Genomic DNA, 25,936 nt, shown 5'->3' with positions numbered 1-25,936 from the left:
TAATTTAAATATTTTTTAAACCATTGCATCATTTCATATGATTTTCATATAAAAATGGTTAAATTAATTTAAAATCAAAAGGAACTGTCTGAGCAGCTGTTCAAAAATGAGCCATACAAGAATGGAAAAATTTGAAATCTGATCAGGATGACCCAACATTAAGTTTTCAGGTTGAATGGATGGAATTGTGATAGTGATTGTTGTAGTGTTTGGATGAGTGAGTATAGGATGGGGGCTGGGGGAGGACTTGTTGGCAGGGTCACAAACTATTTCCTTAAACAGACTTATGAAAACCATACGGCACAAGGGAAAACCACAGGCCGAATCTCCCTCCACCACTCAGCACACTCATTACCCGCCCCCTCTTCCAATAACAAACGCCTGTACCCTCCTTCTCTGTCTCTCTGCTGCAGACAGACTGCAGACAAAAGTCATCTCTTTAGAGCAGAGAGACAAGAGGTTTGAAAGAGCTCTTAGGTAAATTTAAGCATTTAATTAGGTTAGAAAAAAACTGCAGACACAGACATAATGAGAAATACCTCAGCTGTAGAAAACAAAAAAGCAATTATGGGAAACAGGACTGTTGGAAAATGCTGTGCTGCATATCCCTGTCTTTTCTTTGGACTTCTGTATTTGTTTGAAATTTGGTCTAAGGGAGTCATTGGACAAAGCTTGCAGAAGCAAGACGGCGTGTGCAATGCTGAGGGATGCTATTCTATTCATCTCCAGCGCAAGAATTTTAGGGAGTCCTGGAGGAGCTGCAAGGATAAAGGGGGGAACCTGGCTACCATTAAAGGACCTGAAGAAGCTTCCATGATCCATGACCTCCTATCATCAGGGGTCAGACGTGGCCCCCGGCCCAGAATCAGGTTGTGGATTGGCCTTCAGCGACAACCTCGGCAGTGCTCTGCCACGCGCCCTTTGAGGGGCTTTACCTGGATCACTGGGGATCAAGAAACACAGTATACGAACTGGCAACGTGATGACTTAGCCATTGCTTGTGCTGCTCATCGTTGTGTGTTCATTAACTACAACACAGCTGACAAAAGTGGCAACGACAAGAAAAACTTCAAATGGTTTGATGGATCTTGTGCAGTGGCCGTGGAAGGTTTCCTCTGCCGCTACACCTACCAAGGGATGTGCCCAGCTCTTCAAAAAGAAGGAGGGGGTCCTGCACTCTACACCACCCCATTTGAACTGGCAAGTACTATTCTTACTCACATCCCTTTTGGCTCAGTGGCAACTCTCCCTTGTCCCGATGGTGACAAGGAAGAGCAGTCAGTACTGTGTATGCTGAGAGAGGATGGAAGTGTTGGATGGTCAAAGGATGCACCGCTCTGCACTGACACTCCGATGGACTGGTGTGATCAGGACAATGGTGGCTGTGAGCACTACTGTGTGAACTCAGATACTAATTACTACTGTGAGTGCTCTGAGAATTATGTTCTGGCAGAAGACGGAAAGACCTGCCAGCTCTCGGATCCCTGCCATAGAGCCAACTGTGAGTTTGAGTGTGAGTCCACTCCTCAGGGACATCGCTGCAAGTGCCCAGAGGGGTACCTCCTGTCTGGTGATGGTCAGAGTTGTCTTGATATTGATGAGTGCTTGCAAAAACCATGCCCGCAGGAATGCGTCAATGCACCTGGTACATTTGAGTGTAGATGCAATGAGGGCTACCTTCCGTCTGAGTTTGGAGAATGTGTGGATGTGGATGAATGCATGGAAGGAAAATGCATTCATATTTGTGAGAACTTGCCTGGTTCCTACACGTGCCGCTGTCATGATGGATTCTCTCCACTTGAAGAAGATCCAGAGCAATGCGAAGATATCGATGAGTGTAAAACTCCTGGCATTTGCGAGCAGGTGTGCAAAAATTACGAAGGTGGATTTGAGTGTCAATGTGAGGAGGGTTATATGTTGCAAGAGGACAACTACTACTGTCGGCCAGTCGAAGAGGATGAACACTTGATGGCTGAATCAGCTGATGCAACACTGAATGATCCCAGCTTGCCTGAACTGATGACAGATACCAAACTTCTGGAATCACTAACAGATTCCCCAAGCGTAGAGTGGCATCCGACTTACCTGAGCTGGTTTACAGAGAAGACAGAGGAAGGAGATGTGACCACACAGTCTGATTTAAATGAGCATGCATCTTCAAACTCACCTTCATCAAACTTTTTGATGGATGCTACAATTTCAGATGATTCTCATATTGATGATGCACTTGATGAGGAAATATCAATAGCAGCTGGTGATACAGTGGATGTAAGGACTTCAGGAATCAAAGGACCCTCAGAGGCTTCGACATCTATGCCTAGCAGGAAATGGGATTTTGTCATGCTGACTCCTCCAACATCACAAATACCAGAAGCTACATTGGCATCAGGAACAGAACAGCGTCCAGGTGACAGGAAGAAACATGACAAAAGCTGGCTGATTGTGGCACTGCTTGTACCACTATGTGTTTTTATTGTGGTCATGTTAGCATTAGGCATTGTTTATTGCACAAGTTGTGCTGTAAATCCACGGAGCAAAAGCGTCACAGACTGTTACCACTGGACCACCACCTCCAAGCCTGAAAAATCAAGCACAGCAAAATCTTGAGCTTGAGTAATGAACAGTTAACATGGTATTTTTTTCTAAAAGAAAAATAATCAATGACCCTAGACTTCATCAAGCTATTTTGGTGTGATCACACTGATGTCACTTTGGTATTCTGTAGGATCCTGTGGTACATAATGGCAAAATAGTCACTATGTGTACAATTTAACATTCAGACATTCTTTTCAGACAATGGAGAGAATATCAACAATTATTTTCCAATGGAAGTGGAGCAGTAACCCCAAATCTGTAGAAGAGACATTTTTTGGAAAGTGGGACAATGCAACACAATTTAGCATGCATCCCTTTTTCATATAATACAATGAATGAAAATAAAAGAAATAAATAAATAAAAAACAGCTTAAAAGCAGCTTTCAACAGCTTAAATTTAAATGTATTTTTATAAGAGATTTACATATGAAACAGATCTGAGTGCATCAGCTTAAAGGGTTAGTTCACCTAAAAATGAAAATAAGCCCATAAATTACTCACCCTCAAGTCATCCTAGGTGTATATGACTTTCTTCTTTCAGATGAATACAGTTGGAGTTATATTAAAAATTGTCTTTGATCTTTCAAGCTGTTTAATGGCACTCAGCAGGTGTTGCAGTGCATCAGTCCAAAAGAAGTGAAATAAAAAGCACCCATCTTTAATAAAACGTGTCTCACACGGCTCCGGGGGGTGAACAAAGTCCTCCTGTAGCGAATCTATCCATTTTTGTAAGAAAAATAACCATATTTAAAAACACAATAATTAATTTAATCTAGCTTGCACTCACTATTGTACAAGGAACTGTTTTCCTTTGCTAAAGTAAGGAAACTTTGCTTCCTTTGCTCCTGTTAACAAACGTTTTGTTTCACGAGACTCACCGGCGCATGTGCAACGCCGACCTCATACGTCATCCGCCCGGAACTGCTTCCGTGTACAACTATTGGCGCATTAAAGTGATTATTACGTTTTGAATATGGATATTTTTCTTACAAAAATGCAACGATTCCCTACAGCAGGAATTTGTCCAACCCCGCAACCCCCCCCGCCCCCCTTCACTTCTTTTATTTCACTTCTTTTGAACTGATGCACTGCAACACCTGCTGAGTGCCATTAAACAGCTTAAAAGCTTAAGGAGAATTTTTAATATAACTCCGACTAGATTCGTCTGAAAGAAGAAAGTCTTATACACCAATGGTGAGCAATTTATGGGCTAATTTTCATTTTTGTGTGAACTAACCCTTTAACTAACAGTTACTATCAATTCATATTATTTAATAAAAGTTGTTTGACTAATGGTGACTATAACATTGTGGCATTTGCACCAGATATACAGTAATACTGGAGATGTTCATGTTACATTTATTTTAGTATTTTCACCATTGAGGCAGAATTATGATAAGAGAAAAAGAAAACATGTCAAAGAAAAACAGATCAGTAATAGACTAGACATGAGAATACAGAAACAGCTCAGGCATAAAACACTTTCGGCCTCAGTGAAATAGAAAACGAAAGTAAATAAAAGAATGAAAAGTATGGCAACAAGTTTTTTTTAATAGTTGTTATTATTCCATAATAGTATATAACACACCAACAACCATTTGATTCAGCAAGCAATTTACGTTTTCACTGTATCCCACAAAAGTGTTTAACTAGTTATATTCAAATAAATGTCTCTTGCTGTCACAAATATAATCTGATCAACACTTGATCATTTGAGTTCACAATCGCGCCTGCTCCGACAGTGATAGCAGTGAGGAGATGGAGAGCTGGCTTGGCCGTTTTGTGTTGTACTGGCACAGTCCCACCAGCAGTAGTCACTGTATGATATTTTTGAGTTGTTCTATAAACTAACATGATTTCAATAAAAGACACACTTGCACTATGTCAAAGTATTTTTAACTAATTGTTTTTTTCTCTCTCTGTGATTTTCACCAAAAGATTAATGTTTTTAATCCTTTTGTTTTTTTGTATATGTGTATGAGTCATTTTGGAGTCTAATGGAGCAACAAAAGCATGAAACTGTATTGTTGACGTCATATGTGGAGTGAGTAGAATCATTATCATATAATGACTGACAGGATCAGTTGAAATATTTGTCTGAATATATTTAAAGGTGCAGTGTGTACATTTTTTAATTCGCAAGAACAACAAAGTGAAGAAACGCGCTCTGTAGAGCAGTTTGTCCGTTTAGGGCTACTGTACAAACATGGTGGCGACTTCCATTTAAGGGGACCCGTGGTGTATGTAGATAGAAATTGTTCAATCTAAGGTAATAAAAACATAACGGTTTATTAAGTAAGGTCTTTATACACCTCTGAATACATAGTAATGTATATTATATTGCATTTCTGTCAATATATCTTTGTAAATATTACACATTGCACCTTTAAAACATGTATTTATTTCTACTTGTGGTCTGTGGAGGCTGATCCATCAAGCAACTGTTTTAAATTGAGTGGCCGCAGACATTAGCAATCTTTCAAACTCTTTAGAAAAGAAACATAACAAACAACACCTAACAGTATAAACTAACTGAAATGACTGCATTTTAAAAACTGGACATTTTTAGAATAACTTACAGTGAATGGTCAGTATTCAATATTTTAAATTTTTTACAGGTCTTTCTAAATGTAGCAGTAAATTCAAGGGGCTTTTGTTGCACAGAGGTACAAATGAAAAACACATTTCTCGACGAGGATGGGATTCGAACCCACGCGTGCAGAGCACAATAATGTTTTAGGTGTATAGGCTTTAACAATTGGGCAACTTGTTATTTATAATATATATATATATATTTTTTATAAATATTTTATATTATTTATTTTTTATTAAATTCTATTTTTCTTTGGATGTAAATAAGAAAACCTTATCTTACTAAGTAGTTGTTGAAGCACCTCTGTCTCCGTGATATTTTTTTAAAATGTGTGTAAACACTTTTAGTGTGTTTTATTTATTTTATTTGACGTGACAGATATATTTTTAATTTAATTATTAACAAATGTTTGTTAGTTTGATTTAATTTATTTGACTGAGATAGGTAAGTATAGTCACGTGCTGCCCTCTGCTGGTCATCCGGACTACTGGCCACATTGATTTATATAACAGAGTACATTTACATAATAGCATATAAAGGCATATAATAGTGACGACTGCAAATTGTCTGTCATTATTTGTTTTTATAAAGTTTTGTACACAAATGTGCATTTATGACTGCTTAGTTCCTTAGGTTTTTTTTTTTTTTTTTTTGGAGATGTTTAGTCTTGACGTCCTGTTTGCTCTCAGCAACTTAAAAAAAGTGTCAGTGTATAATTTGTAATATGTCTTCATATTTTCAGTCGTGTAAGTTAGCTAATTAATGTTATAGTAATGATAATTACCTTGTTTATTTATTGTGGCATAGTCTGTCGACAGTTTGAATCTTTCCGTCCACATCTACGATTACTTACTATGTGAATCTTGAGAGATTTTCTTAATTTAAAGGTCTGAAAGGTTTATAAACATTGTCTTGCACAATATTTACAAGATAAAGAACAGGAAACGTCTCAGAAGAACAGCCAGACCCACTCAGCACACTGTAAACGCCAACCAATGAAACAGAGGCTTTTGTAGGCTTGACCAATCACGCAATGAATTTACTAAAGCTCCGCCCCCGCGCCGCTGACCATGTGAAGACTTGCCGCGAATTTCAACCAGTTCAAACTGTTTAGGCGCGCGTGGCAGCGTTAAGCTGGTCTTAGAGACGTTTAAAATTGTATATAATACAGTGGCTTGTTTATTTATTCGATACGATAATGGCTACTCCTCCGAAGAGATTTTGTTCAAGCCTCGACGTTGACCTCAGTTTCGAAAAAAGGGCATTGAAGATCTCAATAGAGGGAAACATTGGTAAGTTGGATTAATTTTGGTTTAACCAATAAAATAATATAAATAAAATAAAATGCACTTAATATATTACCTAGGTGTTGCTAACACATTCATTGTTATGGATAATCAAGTAACATGCTTGAGAGCTTTTTTTGTATTGTTAAATACAGTAGTGCTGTTGGCGCCAAATACTAACGTTATGTCTGTTTAGTTGAGCGAGCTTTCACAGCCATCGATTATTATTATTATTAGACTGAATTGTTTTTAAATAGTCTTCTAGCCACACGTTTGGTAATAGAATCGCAAAAAAATATTTTTAAACGTCCTGATACATTTATTAAAAACTGTGGAACTGTTGATAGCTAAATGATTATATTTTATAACATCCAGATTATGATTTAAAATAATAACAACAATAAGAAACATTTATTACCATAATGCTTTAATAATAAGTCAAACTTCTACAACAATTGGTTTAAGCATGCTTCTTGCAATTTATGCCAGACATAAACATCTAGATATGACTGTGTTATCTTTGATAATGATGCAGAACACAAATTATGATTGTTTGCATTGATGTTTTGTATTTTAAAACATTTCTATCTGTGCAACAGCGGCAGGGAAGTCAACTTTTGTGCGTTTGTTGGAGCGGGCGTCGGAGGAGTGGGAGGTCATACCAGAGCCCATTGGGAAGTGGTGCAATGTACAAACCACAGAGAATGAGTATGAGGTACAGTATGTCTGTATACAAGATATTTTATTAAGGAAGTGTCTTTAAACTCAGTCTCAAATGTTAATGTGTGTGATTTTTAATAACACGTTCCCTTCTATCCCCATAGGAGCTCAGCACGTCGCAGAAGAGTGGAGGCAACCTGCTGCAGATGTTATATGACAAGCCCAGTCGCTGGTCTTACACTTTCCAGACCTACGCCTGCCTGAGTCGCGTCCGTGCACAGCTCCAGCCTCCTTCTGCCAAACTTCAGCAGGCAGAGCAACCGGTCCAGTTCTTTGAGCGCTCGGTCTACAGCGATCGGTACATACATTAAACAAATTGTGTGAACAATTTGGAAAAGAGTTGATATGGTGTTAAACTGAAAAAACCTAAAAAGACTTATATTTTTAATTCTCTAGATATGTGTTTGCCTCTAACCTCTTTGAGTCTGGAGATCTGAATGAGACTGAGTGGGCCATTTATCAAGACTGGCATTCGTGGCTCCTCACTCAGTTTGAGTCCCAGATTGAGCTTGATGCCATGATCTATCTCCGTGCTGATCCCGAGGTATCACGCAGCTTCTTACATGGTGCATGGTTGACCTTTAGTAGTATAAAAGTGCCGTAAATGTGAGTATTTTATGATGTATTGATTAAACACATGATCTGCAGAGGTGTATGCAGCGTCTTCAGTTCAGAGGACGAGAGGAGGAACAAGGGATTCCTTTGGATTACCTGGAGAAGCTTCATTATAAGCATGAGTGTTGGCTGTACAACCGAACCACAAAGTTAGTGATCAACTTAGTATGTGCTGAAACTTGTATTTGAGCTGTTTTTCGTTGTTTGAGTATCTAAATGTGTATTTTGTCATGTACAGGTTGGATTTTGAGTATCTTAAAGACCTTCCAATACTGGTCTTGGATGTTAATGAGGATTTTAAAAATGACAGAATTAAGCAAGAAGGTATTATTGATAAGGTACGTATATAATGGCAAAAATGGCAACGTTAGGAGTTTTGCCTCACAGTAAAATGTTTTAGAACCGCCATGTTTACACTTGATTTTTACATGAAGTTTTTCTTTTTCTTTCAGGTGAAGGAGTTTTTAAGCACCCTCTAGCAAATATACATTGATTTGTCAATCATGGAAACTGGTGATTTATCACTGTCTGGATTTATGTGTGGTTACATTAACGAATTTGTCATTTTTAGTAATTTTTTTGTTGCTGATTTTATGTTTAGCTTGTACATATTTATTTCGTTGTATATTAAAACATGATTTTTACAAAACGGTTTTAAACTCTTCTGTACTGGACAAACAAGATGTGTTGTTTGAAATAACATTTGCAGAGATTATAATTTATGCGCAGTGTGTGATGTAATCTGAAGACTATTCTGTAAGTGAAAAGCTGACAGTTAATATTACAGGATTCCCACAGCCATGAAAAAGCTGGGAATGTCAGTGTTTACCAAAAAGAGACATGGAAATTAATAAAGTCCTAAAAAATTCTTGTTATTCTCTATATTTTGACTGCTGGAAATTGCTTTGTGAGTGCAGCCTATAAAATTATATTTGAACAAAGAATTTTTTCCTGTAATTACAAGCAACTGGAAATGTCATGTAAATGAATTGGTCAAATGTGTGGGAAGAGTGTGTGCTGAAAGATGTACAGCTTGAATAGGGGAGAAAAATAAAATGGTTTCATAACCATTCATTTCTGCAGATTTAGACAATTCTCTCCACTTTGCTTTATGAATAGTTACCCAAACTCTTGCTCCTGTAATACAGGCTGTTTAAATGCTGACTCACTCACCAATGAGAACCTGCGTTTTTGAGCTCATTCTTGTAATTAAGCTTTCATAGTTTTCAGCTTTCATGGTCAGTGTGGGCAGCCCATTGAAGATCGGTTTTCAGGTTAATTTTTATCTCAAATTATTTTCTCCATTTTGACCTTCAAACCTTAAAATAATCTGTTCAAATCTTAAAATTGAACAAATGTGTCACTGTTTTTTAAAATGTTTTTAAAGGGTTTAAATGTCACACAAGCTGTAACGATAGTATGATGTTGAGTGTTTTTGTGCTTGTTTGCATGCGTTTGAATTAATTTTTTTTATTTTATTCTTTTTTTTTTATATTTTTTTTATGGGTTTAAAAAGGTGGAACCTGAATATCATATTTCAGTCACTTAAGTGAAGGGTCTGAACAAAATGTCAAACTTTGTTAATGACAAATGAATTCACCTATAACAGCAATATTTGCAGTGCAAACTGGTGTAACAAGTGGAGATTTTTAAAAAAATATCTGAATAATCTCACATGTAAAAATAAACTAATACATTTTTTTTTTTTTAGAAAAAATTAAAATGTAGCAACATTTATTGAATAAAGAGTGCTTCAAATAATAAAGCTGAGTCTGAGTTTTTTTGAACTTTCAAATATCATCTAATCAGTTTTGAATTTGAATTTGGAACATTGAATTTGGATATTAATGCAGGAATAAGTTTGAATATCTCCCCTGGTGGTTTTCAATTTCAATTGCGATGAAACAGCTTCCAATGGACTCTCAATCACAATAGCATAAATGTTTTAAGTCATAAATATTTTTTTTCTATGAATCAAAGTGACTCACAGCTTCTATACTAATACAAAAAAGGGAAAGTATATTTATGTTGAAGAATATGAAAAAAGTATTCCCATGCAAAACAAAATTTTCCCAGAAAGAAAGTACAGTATTGCCACTAGATGCAATATATTTTGATCTCTACTCCACATTTTATAATGTTTGCACAATAGTAGATACTTATCAAAATAAACTACAAGTCCCATAACTAAATCTTTCACAGAAATCCGGGTATTGCTTCACCCAGGTCGGTCGCGCCCTCCTATGAACTGTTATTGACACAGTTGTCCTAACATGTTAAATAATAAGAGTTGCCTAATATCGGACTAATAGTTTGAAGTGTTTTAACTGATTGATTATTATATTCATAAAATAATTCGACGATTAGTGACCGACCATTCTGATGCATCTTGCATTGCATTACAGTACACATGACACCTCTAAAATTCACAAAACTTCCTAAATATGTTTCTGTAAACAAATTAACCTCTACTTTCTCGAAAAAGACAAAAATAGGCGTATCGAGAGGGCGGGAATTTGTGACAAGCGTGGCCGCGTCCAATCGTCTTTACTAAATTATGTTTCCTGACGTTAAATCTTAAAGCCCTCTTGTAAACCAACCTTGACGTCGCGTGCTTTCGCTCGAGTAGCGTGTGATGCAGCCAATCGGGATCCAGTACTTAACTCTCGTGCCCAATAGCCTTCGCATATTTTGAACAGGGGAGGGACAATACACAAATGGATCGAAGCAGGGTAGGTTGTTAGAAAGTTAATGGCTTGGGGGAAAGAGATTCTCTTCTCGCTTCAGGAGAGTTTGAGGATTTTTCTGAAGTGAAACGTAATTATTTTATAACAGTATAACCCCAAAGAAAGTGAAGAGACAACATTACCTTCACAAACAGACGTATTATTTAGGAAAGTATGCAGGATGCAGTAGCCGGGACGGCAATGCTGACGGACGGCTTCGAGGACGAGATTGACTCGGTGACTCCGCGTTCCCCTGCGTTAGGGATGGGGGTTGGAGCTACACCAGGAGCCGGACTCGGGGGCCTCGGGATCGGCCTCGGTGGCAAGAAAGTCCGCTTGTTCGGCGAGGCTGGCGGGCCCACCACAGACAGACTTGATTTCAAACTCACAGCGGCCGCGGTGCTGTCGTCAGGCCCCGGATCCGGCAGCGACGAGGATGAGGTGTCTGAGGTGAGAGCGAGTCAGGCAGCACGAAAGTGTGTGTGTTAGCTGACATGCTAACGCTAGCCTTAAACGGTATTCTTTTTCAGGCCATTAATTCCCTGGAATTAATAACAGTGGTATTAAGATGATGATTTGTAGGGTGACTTTTTTGGTAACATTATTGGAACAACACTCTTGCGCGGAGCGCTGTTAGCAGACATTTCAGCTGCGTTTTTCGCGACCCACGTTGCTAGTTGCGTTTCTAAATAGCTCAAATTGAGGCAAGTTAGCTTAGCTTAGCACGGGCTCAGAGACGAAGGCTGCGATTTGGGCCTACAGAGAACATCAGGGGGCAACGCCGTCGTCTGCTAGTTAGCCATCCCGAAATAATTTCACCGCCTTCAGCCACTTTAATGTGTGTCTCTGTTCTCTTCGTTTCTTGTCGTGTCTCTTTTATATTGACCTTTTGAAGTGTATTTAAATGTCGCTAGCCTGGAAGCTAAGTGGATCTTGGTACGTAACTAAATATTAGCTGGAAATATTAGCTATTTAGCAAAGATTATCTGCGTTCCTCGCCAGGCCTTTGCACTGTTTTGGTCAACTTATGCTCTGGCTCTGGATCTTGACATCTGTTATTTGTGAGTGTAGATGCAAGATGTTACAACGTTCACATTAATCTGAGTGTCAGCACTAGTACTCGGGCTTCAGTAAATGTATCTCCACTACAGCTTCTGAAATTTCATGTGACGCAAATGTTAAAACGATAAGCTTTTAAGTTTAGATTTTTCTTCCTCGGTGTGAGTGAAACAATCATTTGGCATTATGATTATGAAGCGTGGCGCTGGGTTTCAGGGCAACTTGTCATGCGGGTTAGTCGTCATACATCAAGATGCACCTGTTGGGTCCTGTAGATGTTTAATTCTCAATCCCACTTAGGAAGTTTTTCTAAAACTGCAGCCATTTGTAGAATTAGGGGTATAGTTCCATTTTATCCAAGATTTTGTGATAGTCAAACAAGATTCACTTTTGTTGACTTGTCAGTCGTTTTCCAATCAAGAGTTGCATGCTGAAAAATTAATGCATACTTGTATGGATGGGTGATATGACCAAAAGCAATCACGATATGAGTAATTTTATTTCATGATAACATATCACAATATAGTTGTTTTTGCATATAAAAAGTTTGTCGTGATCAACAATATTTTAGGTGGAATTAAAATTATTCTTAAATATTTATTTTTTTGTTGTGATTTTGATGATTATTAGATTATTATTTTGTTTATTTGGTGTAGTGAATTGTTTTTTGTGTTTGGTGTTTTGAAGTGTTCATTATTTTTAAGGTACTGTACATTATTGTTGCTCCTCTATGCCCTGCCTTTCTGAAATGCATCAATTTTTACAAAGCTCATCGGTCTGAGAGTGGGGTGTGTTCTGATTGGCTGGCTATCCAGTGCATTGTGATTGGCACAATACCTCAAGCGAGTGACGGAAATGTTATGCCCCTTACCATACTGTGATGCTGTGTCCAGGTGCGACGAGACAAACCAGTAAAACCCATTACAAAAGAGGCATTTGTTGCATCCAGTGGGGACATAATTACTGATTATAATGATGTGTACAGTTTTTATTAGGTATTGCGTTGCGTATTGCGCCGTGTAAACATAAAACCATGTCTGCATTTGTGATTGGCGAAACGACAAACAAGCGCTACTCCACACTGCTTAAAACTTGCGTTTGAATCATCAGTGGCAAATCCTTTAAATATGAAAACTTCCAGGCTGTGAGTCAGAATTATTTGTCAGAACGTTGGCATTGTAGGCTGCTCTTCCTCCGTGAAATGCGTTGCACACACCTGAATATTTGGTTTGAACTGTTCTGGAACAGTGTTGTAAAAACAACTTAACCACTGATTTCTAGTTGTGTCCTCTTTTGGAAGGCCAAACAAAGTAGTTTTGCTTTCACAACGAAACACACAGCGTCTCCACAACATTGCGGCAGTGAGAATCAAAGTCATGCCTTCTTTCTTTGCGTGAACATTTGGGCGTTGTTATGCAAATATTAAACAGTGATGTAGACATGTGAGGCGTGTTAGAACGAGCTGTTTTAGGAGGGCGTGGTTGACTCTTAACTTTTATAAAGAATATCTCTTTGGGTTTGAGACTTTAGTCTTTGCAACTTTACAGATCTTCTTTATTCACCAAGAGTTTGTAACATTCCAAAGAGAAAGGAAAACTCGAAATCGCATCATATGACCCCTTTAATGGCAATTTCGATATCAAAGAAACTATTTACGAAAATAGGACAAATACAAGAAAACCGACACAAATGAAATAACATGCTTTACCTTTTTTAGGTTGCTCTGTAGCATGCAAATACCGAATTGAGTTCCCTTTTTTTTCTAATTGCATGTTATTATGAACATTTTATCCATATATATGTTTGTTTTTTTTCTTTTTGACCTTATAATGTTTAAAGGATTAGTTCACTATTTCCTGATAATTTATTCACTCCCATGTCATCCATGATGTTCATGTCTTTCTTTCTTCATTCGCAGAGAAATTAAGTTTTTTTGAGCAAAACATTCCAGGATTTTTCTCCACCTAATGGACTTCTATGGTGCTCAACTATTTGAACTTCCAAATTGCAGTTTCAGTGCAACTTCAAAGGGCTCTACACGATACCAGCCGAGGAATAAGGGTCTTATCTAGCGAAATGGTCAGTTATTTTCTTAAAAAAAAATTTGTATATACTGTTTTACCTTTTTTGTAAAGGGCTTTGTACATACTGGATCGGTACTTCTGCCTTCATCGTATTTTTTTGCGATATGTTCAATTTTTTACTTTAAGCGTTTGTTGTTAAGGTGTGTATATTATTTTTTCAGAAAATGACTGATCGTTTCGTTAGCTAAGACCATTATTTGGCTGGGATTGTGTAGAGCTTTTTAAAGCTGAACTGAGTGTGTAAGTGTAATTTGGACCTTCAGCCCTTTGAGCACCATTGAAGTCCATTATATGGAGAAAAATCCTGGAATGTTTTCCTCAAAAACCTCAATTTCTTTGTGACTGAAGACAGAAAGTCATAAACATCTTGATTGACATGGGGGTGAGTAAATTATCAGGAAATTTTTATTCCTGAAGTGAACTAATCCTTTAATCAAAATGTCATAACTGGATCTTCTGGTGAAAACTAATGGCTTCTCGCTGATGACGTATGGTGGACGTATGGTGGACATTTAGTCTGCCTAAACCCAGAACCTGCAAGATTTGGTTAATCTGCTTCCACTTTTAAAGGCAGTGTCGAAATCTCAAAATCCAATTAACAAATGATGCACAGAAACGAGTCCCAGCCTTCATTTTTAATTTTTATTTTTGATAATCATTTCACTCAAATGCATGTCACAAAATGGAAGAAAAGGTCACCACTCATATTTTCTTTTGACTTTAAACTGGAAAGTCTTAAAGGGATACTCCACCCCAAAATGAAACTTTTGACATTAATCACTTACCCCCATGTCGTTTCAAACCTGTAAAAGCTTTGTTTGTCTTCGGAACATAATTTAAGATATTTTGGGTGAAAAACGGGAGGCCTGTGACTGTCCCATAGACTGCCAAGTAAATAACAGTGTCAAGATCCAAAAAAGGTATGAAAGTCTTCATCAGAATACTCCATCTGCCATCAGACGTGCAATCTGGGTTATATGAAGTGTCTATGGGACAGTCACAGGCCTCCCGGTTTTCATCCAAAATATCTTAAATTGTGTTCTGAAGATGAGTGGAGCTTTTACGGGTTTGGAACGACATGGGGATAAGTGATTAATGTCAAAATTTTCATTTTGGGGTGGAGTATCACTTTAAAAATATGTGTAAATGATAGGCTTTCATGGTGACACATGAACATAATGGTAATTTCTACTAAATTTCTACTGGTTTGTGTTTATCAGTATATCACTCACACTAATTACTTGCTCCACTACCAAGCGTGCAGACTAGTTAAAAAAATGTCTTCTTGTTTGCCAATAAACATAAGCCTTTTTTTTTTTTTTTTTTTTTTTTTTTTTTTTTTTTTTTTTTATATATAAAGTAAATGACTGAAGTCAAATTGAGTTATTGTGAGCCAGCATGATTGCAAACATATACACTGTTGCATTTCAGAGTTGCATGTGATCCCCCCCCCCCCGGGCCCCCCTCTGTCTGGAGTACAGGGGTGTGTCTGCTGCCTTTTATAACTTGTATTGGGTGCCCCCCCCGTGTTGTTGGTATTTGTTTGGAATTTAGGGGGATGGGTATTAAAGTCTGTGGAGGTAGACAGAGCTGGTGACAGACTCAGGTAGGACCCACAATCCTATGAATTCCAGGTTTCTGCTTCCACTTCCTGTTAGGTCACAATGTGTCATGAGTCAGTCTGCCCCATTAACTTAAATTAGACTGTAAATATTTTTGGAAATGTAATTATAAAAACAGGGCTCGCAAGGCATTCTTCAGCTTTTGCTAGCCCAAAATTACTTTAACTGGCCCAAATAAAAAAAGACATTGGCTGAACTTTACTGTAGACAAATCAGCATGATCAGAAAAAAACTAGTAGCGTATAGGGATGTAACGATTCACTAAACTTACGATGTGATAAAATTCACAATACAGATTACACAATACAATTTTCTTACAATTTATATATTTTTTTTTACAAAATGAGATTTAAGACAAATTATAAATATAAATGTGTGCTTTTTTCTCAGACAAAATGCCTGCATATTTCTTTGTGAAGTTGAAATGTTAAATTAAAACTAAAATTTTAAAACAAATTCCAAATCAAATAAAAAAAACATGGCTCTCTGTGCCTGCTTTGAATGAGTGTGCGCAGAAACCAGCATGCTAGCTCTGAATACGTGCGAATGTTTAAATTGGCAAGACTTAGAAACAAGTGCAAATGATCAACTAAGATCTGTTTCACCCCTACAAATGAGTAAGCAATGCGATTTAAGTTAGGAATTTTATATTGCTATTCAAGATATAAAGGCAGGGCGGTGATGCATTTTGGTAGCCTGACTGGAAGACCAATAGCCCCGGGACGTGGGCTAGGGCTGGGCGATATATCTAACGATATGATCATGCGCATCTAGTCAGTAAATCTGGTTCCATGATTACCGCTAAATCGCCATCACCTGCTTTCAAATGGAGCGGCATGTAATAGACAGAGCCGTAGATCACTGACAAGCTACGCTATATCGCGTTCATTATCCCAGATGAATCGCCTTCGATAATCAACGCGATATTGCGTAGCTTGTCAGTGATCTACGGCTCTGTCTATTACATGCCGCTCCATTTGAAAGCAGGTGATGGCGATTTAGCGGCAATCAAGGAACCAGATTTACTGACTAGATGCGCATGATCATATCGTTAGATATATCGCCCAGCCCTAACGTGGGCTAGTGATTTTTGCGAGACCTGAAGAAAAAAAAGTTTAGTCATTCAACCAAGACTATAGCTGAATTAGGATACTTAATCTGACCTGGATGCTGGATCATGAGATAAGTTGTTACATCCATGAGATTACAGAGCACTTGAATGCATTTTTAGTTATATTTAAATTCTTGACATTCTCCTTGCTTGTTTTAGTCCTACATGGAATTCTGCAGTTGTTTGTAGTCATAAATTTGCATAGCCAGGTTCAGTTTTGTAGTTTAATTGTGTGTTACTTAAAATTGTGACATCCTGACTTGTTCTTCCAGTATAGTCCTCTATTGCAATCTGTATGCATGGTTCTGGAATACCTGGGAATGTCAGGGAATTTCAGAAGTTTAAAAGTCATGAAAAAGAATGAAATGTTAAAACGTCATGAAAAATTCTGTAGGAAACATACATTTTGTAGTTGCACTCAGCTTTAATCACTCCTCGTGCATGTGATTCTTTTAAAAAGATTAGTCCACTTCTGGGAAGCCTCTATATGCCCTATATGAAGAGTCACAGAAGTGATATTTTTGGTTAATTCAGAGAATCTGTTAAATCAAATCAAATCAAAGTTAAATCAGAGTCAGACAAATGTCTGATGAAAAGAGCAGCATACTTGTAGCGGACAGTTGACCTATCGTAAGCCCCGCCCCCCTTCGTTACTGTTGAGAACTCAGACAAACAGTTGCTAACTGTCTTACAATGACAGCTGTCAGCGAAAACCTTGTCCTAGAAGGACCACCATTCAAGTGTGACTTAAATATGCCATTGAGGGATATATAAAAGATTTTAAAATAAATATTGTGGGCATTAATTTGGAAGCAAAGGTTTACAGATCACAATGCAAGCGGGAGAAGTCTCATTCTACGTTCGTCACAATCATGGATGGCAACATCCCGGATCAACACTGTTCATGTATGGCAGGGTACGATTGAATGAATTTGCATTTAACCAGTTTAATATGAAGAGACAGTGAAATGTAGACCTTCGTTTATGTGTTTTTGACTTACACTGTACAAGAAGCGAGAACAGTCCGCTATTTAGGTTTGTACATTAGCATGGACTCACTAACTTTAAGGTTAGCTAGTTTTAGCCAGAGATACCTTGCTGAAACACAAGATGACATTAACGTTCTGCTTGTGTTGGTTTTGTTTGTTAGTTTGTGAGAATATGACAACCAGTAAACTGGGGGTGAATGCTTAGTGACGTTGCTCTGTTTTGTTTGGGTTTAGGAAATAGAATAAAATGAATTCCATTGCCCATCCTCTCAGGATACCTTGAATCATGGTTACAAGTACCTCAGGCACACATTGTTTTTCCATTTTTGAAGCGTAAACCCCATAAAAATGATGCAAGCTTCGGATCTTCCAACATTTCTCTATGGTGCTGAAACCTAAAGATGTCCGACTTCTTGTGCAATTGATACTCGACTGCCATTGGCTCATCTGCATTAGAGGGGAGGGGCTTACAGATAGGTCACTCGCCCATTTCTGCCCTCTTGTCAAAATGCTAGACAAAAAAAATCCCAAAAAGTTTAGGATTAAAGTTTGTTACATTTTGCTAAGTTTTTCCTCATCTACAGAATCCCTTAGTAGGGTCCTTTCATCCTAACGTCTTATGGGCTCACTTAACCTGTAGAATTTTTGCTTTATGTAAACTTGTAACATAAAAGGGTATTTCTTGCAAGCCTATGTTGGTGTGTGTTGTATTTTCCTATCGCATATATTTAATGACCAACACACAGTTCTCATGACTGTGGCCTATGACACAGCATGTGTTTCCTAATTAATTGCATATTGCTGTCTGAAGCGGGAGTCAACTGTATTGTCGCTACATGTTAACTCCGTCTTCAGGGAAAACTGTAGATATAATCATAGTAACAAACCTGCTAATAGGGGCTGGCCGATGTGGCCAAAAATATTATAATGATATTTTTTTTCCATATTGTACAATGCAGTGTTTATCATTAATTTACCGTTAATAGGGAAAGAAATGCTTTCCACATATTTTAGATCTTGAGAATGAATTTAAACAATTAAAGGTGCCATAGAATGCATAAGGTGTTAGAACACAGTTGTGTGGCTGCAGTGTGTGAAAACAACCAGCCTATAATGGTAAAAATCTACCCACTCATTGTTTTATAATCCTAATAAATCATAATCAGTCTCTCCACACTATCACTACTTTGACTTCATAGTCGGGGAAAGTCCCGCCTATTTGTGACACTCTCTGCCCTATTAGCATATACACAGCCCTGAGTGAGAAACAGTGGACGCCATTACTGTTTTCTTGCTGTAGCTGCTGGAGGTACAATGTCAGCGCCAAAGAGTCAATAAAACTGTTGTGTGTTGGGATGCACCAACACACACAGGAGTCTCTATAGGCCACGGAGGACACGGTGGTTAAATTTCATTTTCCCGGAAAAATTTCCAGTTCCTGCCAATATCCAGCAACTTCGCATATCCATTGAAGAGGAGTGGACCAACATTCCACAGGCCACAATCAACAACCTGATCAACTCTATGCGAAGGAGATGTGTTGCACTGTGTGAGGCAAATGGTGGTCACACCAGATACTGACTGGTTTTCGGACCCCTCGAACCCCCCATTACAGTAAAACTGCACATTTTAGAGTGGCCTTTTATTGTGGCCAACCTAAGGCACACCTGTGCAATAATCATGCTGTCTAATCAGCATCTTGATATGCCACACCTGTGAGGTGGATGGATTATCTTGGCAAAGGAGAAGTGCTCACTAACACAGACAGATTTGTGAACAATATTTGAGAGAAATAGGCCTTTTGTGTGCATAGAAAAAGTCTTAGATCTTTGAGTTCAGCTCATTAAAAATGGGGGCAAAAACAAAAGTGTTGCGTTTATAATTTTGTTCAGTATATTTAGCATTCAATAGTAATATGTTTGTCATAATTTCTTAGTTAAACCAAACTTTTAATTTGGTGGGTTGTTGTGAAGATCTTAAGAGTTTCAGTTTGTATTGACGGTTGTTTTTCTCAAATGAAATGGTGAAAAGCTTGTGAAGTGACTCTCAGAGCAGCTCTGGAGATGAAGTTCAGTGTCTGCTGTCTCAATTAGTGTTGTCACGGTACCAAAATTTCAGTATTTTGTACCAATATCAGTGAAAATCCACGGTTCTCAGTACCAATTTCGGTACAAAAGCAAAACACAAAAACATGCGAATTAAAAAATTTCACTATACTTTCATTTAATCCAAACTGTGTACACATTTAATTTTAAAGGGCTTTTGAATTTTAAAGCCAAGAATAACAACTAAGTTAGCTTAAAAAAGGCACAGAACTTATTTTCTGACTGATGACACAGTTAACCATTTGTACATTCTGTAACATGCATATTTTAGATTCACAATTCATTTAAAAGCCTCTGGTGTGTTAAAATAGTAAATATCATGTCCTCCTGTTTTTTTTACCCTAATAAAAGTTATAGGAGCATTAAATAGTTAATAAGGAAACTTCATTCTAATGCTCATTATATTAGTGTTAGCCCCGCTTATGCTAACGGTTAACTACTCTAATAACAGCGTTAATTTCAATCCTACATTCAAATTAAAATATTTAATAATATTCATAACAGAACGTGGTGTTTCCCACAGCCTTGAACTCTATTTGTGGCGGCATATATATGCAAATTCATTCTCTGCCAGCAGGAGGCGTTTGTTGAGCGGGAGTGATAGAGGTTTCCCCGGTAACTGCTGTAATCAAATAAGCGCTGAACCTGCGCTCACAAATGCTGCTCAGGCATTACAGGCAAGATGAAATGAAAATGACATCCATAATTTTCTGAAGACAGTCAGTTTCCTTCAGAAATAGTGATAAAAAAACAAACATCTGCACCGGGTTTCGACTTTGACACGTGCAGTGAACGAAGTCAAAACCTTTTGGAATATCTATTTGTGGCGGTGAGTTTTGATATTGTGGCGGGCCACTGAAATGAATCAATGTATGGGAAACACAATGAAACTTACCTGCTTGAACTCTTTCTTTTTTTTTTTGTGTATTTCTTTAAAGTGTTTTGTTAGTTTGGTGTGTTTACTCCTTTTGATGTCACCACGTGCATGCCTTTATGAAGAGAGCACTGACCTTCACCTTTCGGATATCGCATCAAGAACCGAGTTGACCGGGTACTGTGTACCACCGGTACTTAAACCTGGTACCGTAACATTTTCATTTTTTTTTAGTGCCGACTTGGTACCGAAGTACCGGGTCTTTTGACAACACTAGTCTCAATATGAAAACACTGTGAGTGTTATGTTTGTTTGAGTTTTTGTAGTAGATGGAACTGCGACACTCATTCACACAGAACATGCAGACTTATTAGCGACATGCACTGACTGGCTGTTGCCACATTTATTTCTGCTGTTAGATTAAGCCAAATTAAGTGAAATTGTCCAGAGTGTGTCATCATTATCAAAAAAATTTAATTTGATATTGTTTATCGCCTAGCCCTACCTGGCAATCCTGTCTAGTGGAACATTGGCTCCCTGTGTCTAACATTTTAACTTGACATTTGACTTAGGACTGCACGATAGTGGAAAAAACTCGCATTTCAATATTTTTTTTAAGTCAGTATAAAAAATAAACAAATTACAAGCATAGCTAAATAACAGAACAAAGATATAAATGAAATAAGGAGTGCTTTATATTTTTCAGTTAGGCTAAGTCTAACAGTATTCAGGTACAGAAATTGATTAGTCAAATGTAAAAACACTGCATAGTTTTCACTATAAATTAAACAAATCTGTTAAAGCTACAAAAGAGATTTTTCTTTGTTTTTGTTGTTTGATTAACGTTTATGACCGAAAAAGCAACAGGAACATTAAACTGCTGTGAACCAATATACTGTTACACATCCATTTTCTTTCTCAATTGTTTACCTTCATCTAAGCCATAAGCAACTGTTTACAAGGATACTAGTATTTCAAGCACAAATAGATGCAGAAGTGAACAGAAATCAGTATTCACGTGCATCTGCGTGGCTCTCACCACATCTACACCGACATGAGCAGCACTGCGTGACAAAATACAATAGAACCCATTATAATCAGTGATGCTGTCTGTCTGCACTGGATGGAGCGCAGCACGACAAATCCCTGACAGTAAACTGATGCCGTGTTCTCTTTGACATACTGACACAAAGTTCAAATGATTGGCAATGGTTGCTTTGTTGCATTAAGTGTAGACAGACTTTGGGGCCGTTCACATGTCGCATCTAAAAATGTGTGGCAAACACCAGTCCCGTTACTTTCTCCAACTTTCCAAAGCGATCGGGAGCTTGCGCTTTCGTGGTGGCTGCCGTTGCTAACCGACCGTGACCTGCGCTCTCCACGACGATGCGGAAGTTTCAATAAAGGATAGATGGATTTCCAGCACTGCTACTAAATTTCTGTAAAATGGGTTTCTCTGTACAACTGTCGCGTCCGGTGTAGACACCGTGTCTGTGTGTGAGCAAAGAAAACAATTCGTATAAATATAACGACCAGTATACCAGGGGTGGAGCTAGACATTATAAAGATTTGGGGCTTAGCCCAAATGTAGTTGGACCTAACCCCCCCCACCCCATTATATATATATATAATATGATATATATATATATATATATATATAATACATTATATATATATATATATGACGCTTTATGGGCTAGCCTATGTCAAGAACAGATGTCAAATTTCAAAAAGGTGAATAACTATCCATAATAGGTAAAAATTTCGCCATAAACAACTTTACTAATCTTAAAAACAATTTTGTTATACTATGCTGCTGTGAAGTTCATAGAATTAACCCAAATTCACCCAAAATTGAACGTTTTGTCATATTGTTCCAGACATGAGGGTATGTATATAGGGCCCTATGAAATCCGTTTTATTTTTTCCCAAATTCCATTTTATTTTTTTCCAAATTCCGTTTGGAATTTGCCGATGGCTGACAGACATCACGATGTAGAGCCGGCATCTTGATTCCTCAAAGCCCCCACCCCCTCTTCTGCAATCCGCCGCATCCCAATTCCGTTAGGAAAAAAAAATAATTAAGGGTTCTACGGAACCCCTAAAGGGAATAAATAGCCTACGAGATGGGATGTTAAAAAAATATAAATTTCAGTACTTTCTCTCGCAATTATATCTTTGGATAATTATACTGTATATAAATTGCGGGCATCAGGGAGCCACTACTAATGTGCAGGGCATTGAAACCGCTTTCGAATGCATGCTCTCAATTTAATTTCTCTTTTGAGATTTGCGATCACACGGACTCTATACTATGGAGTGGCAGTACCTACCACACATTTACAAGATTAGATATTTGTCAGTGGTGCTCAGTATCTGCAAATAATTCGCCATTGTCCTAGGAGTCATTTCTTCTTACTCTGTGTGGTTAGTAAACTTTCATGTACTGAAATGTAACCGTCTACTGCTAGCAAGCGGCTAACCATGTCCCTTTAGTTGCTCCATAGAATGAAGTGGTTATTTTTTAACAAATGGTTATTTGTTTTCCGTGCCTTTCTGCAAACGGATTCACGTTTTGGGCACACTTCCTAACCCCGCCCCCCGATGTCATTGTCCATCACAATGTTTCACTGTAGACATTGCCCAATGCCAATTTGGTAGACATCTCCCAACCCTTATGGAAGTCAAATACCGTCAACTGGCTGATTACCAACATTCTTCAAAATATCTTCTTTTTTTTTGTTCAATAGAAGAAAGAAACTCATACAGGTTTTGAACAACATGAGTAACAACCCTCTACATTGAGAGTAAATCACTCGCATATGCGACTAAATCTTCACTCTGGGTGACTAAATGATGTCTAATATTATCCAATGGCTAATAAATTCATATTATTCACCAGTAGTGTTGCTTTCGTCAACGAAAATTAAGACTAAATATCGTCGTCAACGAACCTTTATCATGTGACGAAAACGAGACAAGATGCAATGTAAAATGCTGGTCATGTGACGATGACTATAATTAAATGTTTAATGCAATATCGTTGACAAATAAAAACGAGACTAAATGTGGGTTATAAAATAAAAACTATGCTAAAATGTCTCTTCATTTTCGTTTACCAAAACGAGACTAAACTAAATGTTTTAACGTTATTTTGTCTCGTTTAGTCATTATTATTATTTTGCAGTATTTCTGTTTCCTTTGTCTCACTGCACAGACACGACTGACGTCACTTCCTCAAGTCCCACTCGCGGCATTATTTAGAAGATGACAACAAACAAAGTTAAGCGGGATTTATTCTTTCGCCTGGCTCTGCTGACTGCGAGCGCACCTTCCCAAATGGCTGAGGCTTTTATACTTGTCGCGTTCGCCGTTGTTCTATTATTTGAAACGACAGGGGAGCGATGAGGAGTAGGGATCGACCGATATGCATTTTTCAGGGCCGATGCCGATACCGATTATTACAGATCAAGGAGACCGATAACCGATATTTTGAACCGATATGTGTCTAGTGTAAAATGAAAATTAATGTCAAAATTAAGAATAAAAAGGCCTCTGACAAAGACTCTCTTTAAATTATTTTAACACATCTTTAATTCTGAGAAACTGTTTCATAATAAAACAACATTAATATTAATAATAACAACAAACATAAAAAGTGCTGGGAGCATCCATCAGCAGGGAGGGCATTCTGTAAACTAAGTAAAACTTAAAGCAAATTTAAACAGCAACAAATGAACAAATAATGGAAAATAAATGTAATCTCTCTCTCTCTCTCTCTATATATATATATGTATGTGTGTGTGTGTGTGTGTGTGTGTGTGTGTTATATTTATCATTTTTATTTGTCAACAGAAATTGCATTAAAAATCACACACAACCCCATATTGTAATAGTGTTTTATTTTTATTTTTGATGTGAGCTTGTTTGACTGTTTATCACGGCTATACAAACTAGTGAAGTATACAGGACAGCGTCATCCAGAAACGTGCATTGTGAGATTATTGACAATTTACGTTATTAGCATAGGGTTATTAGGCAGGTTGCGATTTTGTGAAAATAAACAAGGGGGGGTGTGCTTTTGAAAAATTTTATGAAATGTTTTTTAATACGACGGAAATTGTATTTAGTGTGATCTCAGTTTAATAAAAAACATTGTAAGCCTACGTTAGGCCTATTAATTGTACTGATTTAATGTCCACGGTTTTCAAACAACAAATTACATCGAGAAAGCGAGCAAAGAACACAACGGAGCTTTTTGAAACTCCACAATCAGTTAAACCATTGCGTCGCAAAATGATTCACTGTTTCAAAGCGCTTCAATCGGATCGTGAATCATTTGATTCAGATCTGGACGTCAGAGCGGGTTTGCATGATGTTTTTATCCCCACCGGGGATAAAAGTTATTCAGCAGAGGCAGGGATGCATAGACCAGAAGGGGGGAAATCCAAATATGCTCAATTTTTTCTACTAAGAGCCCTAACGGAACGGACGCTGTTCAGTGAAGCTATGTGAACAACACAAAAAAAAAAAAAAAAAAAAAAACGCAGCAGACGTGATCGGAAATGTGAATTCATTCGTGTTGATAATCTATTCACAATATAACGTTAAGTTGGCCGAATTGTGAGAGAAGTAGGTTTTAGTTTCACTATCTCAGCACTGATGTGATGATCCGTTAAAGCATATCACTGCAATGACGGACATTGACCGGGAATTCACAGTATAATAACTGAACGGGGCTTGGCATAATCGATTATATTTAGGTGTTTTGCAACTTCAGTGTAGTGATTTATTGCAACTTCAGGACAACGTTTACTGCATTCTTACCTTCGAGAGATAACTTATTGATGTGTGATGATGATCAACACTGAAGCAAGCAGCTCCTGACTGTGCTTTCGGTGTGAGAGCGGACCATTTTCCAGCCGCGCCAGCCGTATTGATTGGCCAGGCTCGTGACTCCCAACAAATCAGACGGACGATGGGCGGGGCTTAGTCTAGGCCACAGAGCGGTGCACTCTGACTGAGGTGGCTGTTTCAGTGCCAATCGCGCATTTCAAAATAAAATGGTTTTATCGGCAAATCGGTTTTGAAAATGGCCGATGCCGATAACAATAAAAATGCTTAATATCGGCGCCGATAATCGGCCACGCCGATAATCGGTCGACCCCTAATGAGGAGTAAATGTCCTCTAAATTCGTTGGGAATCTCCGGTGAGAAGTCATTTGCCAGTACAAGTTTTGTGTTTCACACAAACGCCGACACAGACTTGCATGTTCGGCTTGAATCGCCCTGAACTCGTGCATGTTCGGATGCGGAGCTATGTGAAATGTTACAAAAAATGCCGTGCACTCAGCCATGCAAATAGTTCGCGCGCACTTAAAGCGAACTTCCGGCAACACCGCGATGACGTCATATTTTCCACGCTCACCCAAACGAAATTGCGGACGCGTCGAGTATAAATCAGCCTTAACACAGAAAAAGGGACCGATGGCCGGCCAACCGGGGTTCGTCTTTGGGAGAAAATTTAGCAGATTATTATTTTTTTGTTTTAATTTAT

At 38.0% G+C, this 25,936-nt stretch overlaps 3 protein-coding genes across 3 annotated transcripts in view; all 3 read left to right on the top strand.

The window, feature by feature from the left end:
• Positions 1-325: 325 nt before the first annotated feature.
• On the top strand, positions 326-3,115 carry cd248b (CD248 molecule, endosialin b). The gene has a single exon (XM_042710924.1). It carries the CDS (start codon positions 529-531, stop codon positions 2,605-2,607), a length of 2,079 nt encoding a protein of 692 aa, XP_042566858.1. The 5' UTR covers positions 326-528; the 3' UTR covers positions 2,608-3,115.
• Positions 3,116-6,288: 3,173 nt separating this feature from the next.
• Positions 6,289-8,677, top strand: zgc:110540 (deoxynucleoside kinase). Its single transcript, XM_019090633.2, has 7 exons — positions 6,289-6,480; positions 7,074-7,189; positions 7,299-7,492; positions 7,591-7,738; positions 7,843-7,958; positions 8,048-8,147; positions 8,262-8,677. The coding sequence occupies exons 1-7, from the start codon at positions 6,387-6,389 to the stop codon at positions 8,286-8,288; spliced, it is 795 nt and encodes a 264-aa protein (XP_018946178.2). The 5' UTR covers positions 6,289-6,386; the 3' UTR covers positions 8,289-8,677.
• A 1,829-nt stretch (positions 8,678-10,506) lies between these two features.
• ankhd1 (ankyrin repeat and KH domain containing 1) overlaps positions 10,507-25,936 on the top strand; it is a 57,840-nt gene continuing 42,410 nt past the window's right edge. The window contains 1 exon segment of the mRNA XM_042710926.1: positions 10,507-10,985. Coding sequence (XP_042566860.1) covers positions 10,710-10,985 — 276 coding nt within the window. The 5' untranslated portion in view covers positions 10,507-10,709.

This window comes from Cyprinus carpio, chromosome A21, assembly GCF_018340385.1.
Source record: "Cyprinus carpio isolate SPL01 chromosome A21, ASM1834038v1, whole genome shotgun sequence".
In the NCBI taxonomy this organism is placed as follows: domain Eukaryota; kingdom Metazoa; phylum Chordata; class Actinopteri; order Cypriniformes; family Cyprinidae; genus Cyprinus; species Cyprinus carpio.
This window is presented reverse-complemented; position numbering and strand designations above follow the sequence as displayed.

Coding starts and splice junctions, on each gene's coding strand:
- cd248b (XM_042710924.1), top strand. CDS start 529: ATGAGAAATACCTCAGCTGTAGAAAACAAAAAAGCAATTATGGGAAAC.
- zgc:110540 (XM_019090633.2), top strand. CDS start 6,387: ATGGCTACTCCTCCGAAGAGATTTTGTTCAAGCCTCGACGTTGACCTC. Junction 7,493..7,590: donor CGCTCGGTCTACAGCGATCG/GTACATACATTA, acceptor TTAATTCTCTAG/ATATGTGTTTGCCTCTAACC. Junction 8,148..8,261: donor AAGAAGGTATTATTGATAAG/GTACGTATATAA, acceptor TTTTTCTTTCAG/GTGAAGGAGTTTTTAAGCAC.